The sequence below is a fragment of the Triticum dicoccoides genome, chromosome 4A (genome assembly GCF_002162155.2).
Source record: "Triticum dicoccoides isolate Atlit2015 ecotype Zavitan chromosome 4A, WEW_v2.0, whole genome shotgun sequence".
Classification (NCBI taxonomy): Eukaryota; Viridiplantae; Streptophyta; class Magnoliopsida; order Poales; family Poaceae; genus Triticum; species Triticum dicoccoides.
Window position 1 is genome coordinate 737,947,403 of NC_041386.1, and position 7,134 is coordinate 737,954,536.

General features: G+C 49.9%; 1 protein-coding gene across 1 annotated transcript; it reads right to left on the reverse strand.

The window, feature by feature from the left end:
- Window positions 1-3,829: 3,829 nt before the first annotated feature.
- On the reverse strand, window positions 3,830-6,138 carry LOC119288279 (probable polygalacturonase). The gene is made up of 2 exons (XM_037567913.1): window positions 5,981-6,138; window positions 3,830-5,456 (listed from the first exon to the last, which is right to left on the reverse strand). Exons 1-2 carry the CDS (start codon window positions 6,002-6,004, stop codon window positions 4,026-4,028), a joined length of 1,455 nt encoding a protein of 484 aa, XP_037423810.1. The 5' UTR covers window positions 6,005-6,138; the 3' UTR covers window positions 3,830-4,025.
- Window positions 6,139-7,134: the final 996 nt, after the last annotated feature.

Consider the following 7,134-nt stretch of genomic DNA (forward strand, 5'->3'; position numbering starts at 1 on the left):
GGTTTGTGTCTTCAACCGGGACTATAGGTCAAACCCCTTTAGTATCGATTCGTGGCACGAATCGGTACTAAAGGTTAGCCCTTTAGTACCGGTTTGTGCCATTAACCGGTACTAAAGGTGATCGCGGGGCCCCGGCCTGACGCCAGCCTGCCACCACCCCTTTAGTACCGGTCTGCATGGCGACGTTTATGAGCCCAAAACGACAAAGGCCGAAGCCCACGCTAAAAACCTCTTACAGTCCACAACACTCAACTTAGTTTAGTCCCACCTCGCCAATCGAGGAGGCGTTCTATCAGCTTAAATAGCCCTCTTCACTCTCTCCACTCGCCGAGCTTAGTTGCGTGAGCTTGTAACCCGAGTGGGGGCATTAAGGTGATGTGGACGCTGTTGTAGCGTTGCGGGCCTGGTTTGGGTGTGCTACTGCCGGCCCGCCCGTTCCAAGTTGCGTAGTGGACCGCTTGGGGCCTATGCGAAAGCTGGGTCTCACGGTCCATAATGTGGCAGGCACAGCGTGAGGCTGGCTTCACAGAGCAGCGACAACTGCCCGCTTCCAACGGTGGAAGGATAACGGGCCGCTGCACTCCTAGGCCACTTGGGCCTCTCGCAGCCTATTCCAACGGACCATCACTTTTTTCTTTGTGCTGCGTATGAGAGTATTTACATCTTTTGACTTGAGTATAAATTGTGATTGTTGAATATAAATTGTGAGTTTTTTGCGCTAAACATAGAAGGTTTATTTGTTCACACTTCTCACTCTTGAGTATAAATTGTGACTTTTGAATATAAATAATGAAATATATTTTTTTGCTGCACATAAGAGGTTTATTAGCTTACTCTTTTGACTCTGGAATATAAATTGTGAGTATTTTTTGTGCTCGATACAAGAGGTTTATTTGCTCAATCTTTTGACTCTTCAGTATAAATTGTGAGTATGGTGGTGATTGCGAGGTCGACTTGGTATGGTTTGTGGTATTCTGGTTCACATTCGATCTTTTTATCCGATAATAGGCAACAAAGCTGCGGTTTGACGGTCTGGCTTGCAATGCCTGCAATAAACACTGATGAACAACAAAAGTGACAATTCTAAATTTGTAACTCTGTATGCATTGAAATAGTAAGTAAGTTACCCACAACAAAGTGCTCGATACAAGAGGTTTATTTGCTCAATCTTTTGACTCTTCAATATAAATTGTGAGTATGGTGGTGACTGCGAGGTCGACTCTGGTATGGTTTGTGGTATGCTGGTTCACCTCTGATCTTTTTATCCGATAATGGGCAACAAAGTTGCGGTTTGACAGTCTGCCTTGCCTGCGATAAACACTGATGAACAACAAAAGTGACAATTCTAAATTTGTAACTCTGTATGCATTGAAACAGTAAGAAAGATGCAGAGGTCTTCTCAAGTTATGATCAATCACAGGAGACAGCCATGTATCAGTCTATTAACACAAAGTTAACCAGTATGTCCAACCAAGCTCTACTTTGTTGATTCATGGAATGCAAATGATTAGCAGGAAAGTGACACCTCAAGAAAATTTAGAGAGACACATGTATTAATTTATCAATAAAAGGGTTGACCAAAATGTCTTCGTACATACATGTGTCCATACCAAGACCAGACCATAATGTCTTCTAACATACATGTGTCCATACCAAGGCCAGTAAAGGCCAACCACTAGACTGCAGCAGTTGCATCATCACACAGGACAATTAGTGCAAATGATTAGCAACTAAGTGCTGGGAGGAACCTTCTGATTGCCCCCAATGAAGAAGCATGATCAGATGCTTCTTCATAGACATATTACTAATACTTTGGATCTGGGAACATCACAGGTTGGCAACCATATTTTGATCTTCACAAACATGTAGCACCTGGCACTCCTCAGGACTACGTCGCAGCTTCCTGTTCTGGATCACAAGTGAATGTCAGTGACTCTGTACATGTTAGGAGTCGTTGTAAACCGTCCTCCCCTGTGTAACGGTCCTTATAGATGATGTTAGGAGTCGTTGCACATCATGGTGTGGGCTTTATAGATGATGATGCTGTGGTTCGTTCTCGCTTCTTGTGAGCTTCACAGAAAGTTGCTCCTCTTTCTGCACACCAGTTTGAGAAAGTTGCTCTTCTTTGTGCACATCAAGATCAAGGTGTGGGCTTTGTAGATGATGATATGCTATGGTTCGTTCTCGCCTTTCGTGCTCTGATCTTCTTGTACTTGCATCCTTTGGTCCTCATTTTGATCACTACCATACCAGGTTGTTTATCACCCGATTCGCTCTCGTCGTCAGATGTTTCATCGTCTAAACTCCTGGATGGCTTCATGCTGATGCCAAAAATGCTTCTGATAAACGTCCCCTCGAAAAGAAAATTGCGTGTTAGATGGTGTACTTGACGATGCATCAGTCAAAGACTTGTATCATCAGCAAGATACAGAACTAGTCTCTCTCTCTCTCTCTCTCTCTCTCTCTCTCTCTCTCGGCTAATTAACCTTCCACGTCATATTTTTTATTAGCTAATTACGCTTTTAGAGACTGTTTTCCAATTGATATGCGTTTGGGATTCTTACAACTAAAGTATTTCTTAGTCCCAGCTTTAATCATGCCGCCTTTAAATAATTTCCATTTCTGCTAAGCAAGTTCACTATGCTAATTAGCACTGGAATCCACGAATGGGCTGCCCAAACCTTGTCCACATGGCCCAAGACGACAAATGCTAAAGCTGCCAAAGCCCACGCTAAAAATATCTCCCACTTGCAGCAGGAAGCACAACACTCCTCTTTCTTTAGTCCCACCTCGCCAACCGAGGAGGCGTTCGACCAGCTTAAATACCCGTCTCCACACTCTTCACTCGCCGAGCTCAGTTACGAGAGCTTGTAACCCGAGTGGGGGCATTAAGGTGGTGTGGACGCTGTTGTAGCGCTGCAGGCCTGGTCTGGGTGTGCTACTGCTGGCCCGCCCGTTCCAAGTTGAGTAGTGGACCGCCTGGGGCCTAAACGAAAGCTAGGCCTCACGGACCGCCTGGGGCCTAAGCGAAAGCTAGGCCTCACGGTCCATAATGTGGTAGGCACAGCGTGAGGCTGGCTTCACAGAGCAGCGATAACTGCCCGCTTCCAACGGTGGAAGGATAACGGGCCGCTGCACTCCTAGGCCACTTGGGCCTCGCAGCCTACTCCAACGGACCATCACTTTTTTCTTTATGCTGCGTGTGAATTTTCATTTTTTGTGTTGCACGTAAGATGTTTATTTTGCTTACTTTTTTGACTTGAGTACAAATTGTGAGTTTTTTGGCTAAACATTGAAGGTTTATTAGTTTACACTTTTCACTATTGAGTACAAATTGTGAGATAACGGGCCGCTGCACTCCTAGGCCACTTGGGCCTCGCAGCCTACTCCAACGGACCATCACTTTTTTCTTTATGCTGCGTGTGAATTTTCATTTTTTGTGTTGCACGTAAGATGTTTATTTTGCTTACTTTTTTGACTTGAGTACAAATTGTGAGTTTTTTGGCTAAACATTGAAGGTTTATTAGTTTACACTTTTCACTATTGAGTACAAATTGTGACTCTTGAATATAAATAATGAATTATATTTTTTGCTGCAGATAAGAGGTTTATTAGCTTACTCTTTTGACTCTGGAATATAAATTGTGAGTATTTTTTGTGCTCGATACAAGAGGTTTATTTGCTCAATCTTTTGACTCTTCAGTATAAATTGTGAGTATGGTGGTGATTGCGAGGTCGACTTGGTATGGTTTGTGGTATTCTGGTTCACCTTCGATCTTTTTATCCAATAAAAAGATCTGCCTTGCAATGCCTGCGATAAACACCGATGAACAACAAAAATGACAATTCTAAATTTGTAGCTCTTTATGCATTGAAACAGTAAGTTACCCACAACAACTTTTTTTACTTCTAAAGTTACCATGGCACACTCGACCACACGCTCCTTATTGTTACAGTTCTCACTTTAGAGATCTAGCCTCATCACTTGGTGCAGGAAGAAGCTGGATACTCACTATATGGTTGAGCTACTCTGTCCCAGCCACTGAAGAAGCAGCAGGGGAAGCGATGGAGTAGGAGCACTGCTGCACGGTGATCTTGTCGACGGCGAGCGTGTCGGTGGGGAACGGGCAGGAGCCGGCGTGGGTGCCCTGCAGAGGCGCGCATGGCGCCGGGGTGACGCCGGCCGAGACGCCCTCGACGTCGGCGCAGTTCCACGACACCTTCCTCTCCTTGGTCATCTCGGCGGTGACGTTGGCCATACAGATGCCCTTGAAGGGCGCGCCCTGGATGCCCTGCATCCTAGCGGCCTCCTTCCAGACGCCGGTGGCCACCACGTCCTGGTAGCTGATGTTCTCGACGACGGGCACGGCGGTCTTGTCGTAGCCGTCGTCGGGGTGGGACTTGTAGTCGCCGGTCATCCAGAAGACGCGCTTCATGCCGTCGAGCCGCATCCTCCTCGCGTACACGTCGCGCACGTATGCGCCGCGCCCGACCGCCGTCTTGATCCGCACCGCCGACTCGGTCCCGATGGCGGTGATGTCCTCGGCGCGCACGTCCTGGATGCCGCCCGACATCTCGCTGCCGAGCGCGATCACCGCGCTGGTGGGCGACACGCAGGTGAGGCGGCGCACGACGATGTGCTCGCTGGGCATGCCGACGGCGATGCCGTACTCGTCCCAGCCGCTCTTGATGGCCACGCAGTCGTCGCCGGAGACGACGTAGCAGTCCTCGATGCGCACCTGGGAGCACGAGTCCGGGTTGATGCCGTCCGTGTTGGGGGACTTGGTGGGCGCCAGGATGGTCACCCCGGACACGACGATGTTGCGGCTGTAGACCGGATGGATGTTCCACGCCGGCGAGTTCAGGAGCGTGACGTTGGAGATGAAGACGCCGTCGGTGTGCATGAGCTCGATGAGGTAGCCGCGCGTGTACTTGAGCTTGCCGGACTTGTACTTGGACCACCACGTGGCGCCCTGCCCGTCGATGGTGCCGTTGTTCCCCGTGATCACCACGTCGGTGAGGTTGGATCCGGACACGAGGCTCGCGTACCGCCCCCCGGCGTGGTCCCGGCCGCGGCCGTAGGAGGGCAGCGGGTCGATGACCGGCCACTGGGCCACGTCCTGCGTCCCGAGGATGACGGCGTCGGCGTGGAGGAAGAGCGTGAAGTGGCTGGTGAGGTTGAAGGGCGCGGTGAGCCACCGGCCGGCGGGCACGTAGAGCATGCCGCCGCCGCCGCCCTCGCCCGAGTACTGCGACAGGTGCTCCACCGCTTTGCGGAACGCCGCCGTGTTGGAGGTGTTGCCGTCGCCCACACCCCCGAAGTCCGTCAGCGACGCCGTGTGCTCCCGGCAGCTGGGCGCCATGTAGGTGCTCTGCCCCGCCGCGCCCGCCTGCGGCGGCGCGTGGCGGCGCGCCGACGCCGCCGTCGCCGCCAGGAGGACGGCAAAGCACAGGATCTGCAAGTGATTGGACAGGATGAGAGAAGCCCGGTCAGAAATCTGCGACTAAGTATTGAATTGAAACAGGAGCAAAATGCAGAGAGGAGATTGGGGAACGATGAATCCGCTAGTAAGATTTTGCTGCTGATGAGGCGACATTGCTACTACTACTTCCAGGAAAGATTAATTCTGAAAATCCGAAAGTGTATGATATCTGGTGAGCAGAAAATCCGAAAGCATGGGCATTTCTGTATGCCTGTGGAGCAGAAAAGATGTCATTCTCTGCAGCCTTGAATTGTCATGGCCGCCATTAGAGCACATCAGGATGCATCCTAACGAAGCGATAACAGGAGGGGGGGAAAAAGAAACAGAAATCGAGGAAGAAACGCACTGCACTGGTAACTGTTGTCGTGATACAAAGTGAAGTTTCTAATTGCAGGACCGGACAGCCATAAAGAAACCGAAAGGGGGGCCATGAATGGGCGGCCATGAATGAATAGCAGAGGGAGGCGAGGTTGGACTGGTGTTAGAGGAGCACATACATGGAAGGGGAGCGGCGACGCCATTGCTGCTGCTCCTGCTCCTCCTTCTCTCTCTCGAGAGAGAGAGAGTGGAGACAGAGATCTGTGTCCCTGTCTCTGTTGTTTGGAGGAGGGAGCGGAAGCCGGAAGGGAATGGGGGATTGGGTTGTGAGACGAACATCCACCTCTCGCTCTATTTATAGGATAGGATGGGAGGAGGAAGAAGAAGAAGATCCAACCCAGACCGGCCGTGCCTTGGGGTGGCGCTGAGTAGGAGGCACGATCTCAATGCGCTTTACAAAATCTTTCCATTATTTTATCCTCATTAGTGTGCTATATATAGTATTTATTTATATAAATTGCCGACATTAACTAGTTTCCTGCTGCGTTACGAGCGAGTCGTCTAACATCTTTGGCTTTTCGACGCCTAATCTTACTTAATCTTGATGCATGCAATGCATGCGCATGGAGCCAAGCAAGGAAGGAGCATGTCGTCGTCACGGACGCATGCAGCACTTCCATTTGGCTTCAACTTCACGGGTGGATAGTACTACCCATCAGTGCGCGCGTACTGCTACTGACTCTTGTGGGCCCGCCCCCGCCGGTGGTCACGTTTTGCAAGCGAGGAGGGTCACGAGGAGCACAGCGGTGCTCAAAAATGACTACTTTCCGCACGCTCACACACACACACGCAGAGGATGGATATGGAGGGATCACCGCGGCTTCCACGTCCAAATTATCTCTGCTCTTATAAAAAGCAGAGATGGTGATGATGGTGTACCTGCCATCCTGGAATATACGTCGTCCAATCTATATCTAACGGATAGAAAGGAAACTATTAAAATTTACCCGCACTCCTCTCCATATTTGCAGATAATAAGACATTGCCTCGTTCATCCTTTTCTTCCATAAGATCTTGATGTTCCATGCAACGCACTGGCATCTCGCTAGTCTAAGGAAAAAAAGTCTATTTTAAACCCTGAATTGGTAGAGATCCGGCGAAATGAACCCCAACGTCCAAATCCCTGCCGATTGCACCCCTAATCTACCCGATCCCGGTCCAAATCAAACCCTTGGGGCGGTTTCATGCTAATAGGCGCTGGCGTGGCAGTGGTCAGCCAGGATTCTGACTGGTGGGTCCCGCTATCGTCGACGAAGGCCAAGTCTTAGTGGCA

Bases quoted from the DNA above. Each gene is read 5' to 3' on its own strand.
- LOC119288279 (XM_037567913.1), bottom strand. From the start codon at position 6,004: ATGGCGTCGCCGCTCCCCTTCCAT. The intron at 5,457-5,980 runs GTATGTGCTCCT...AATCACTTGCAG, and splicing joins CGTCGCCGCTCCCCTTCCAT to ATCCTGTGCTTTGCCGTCCT.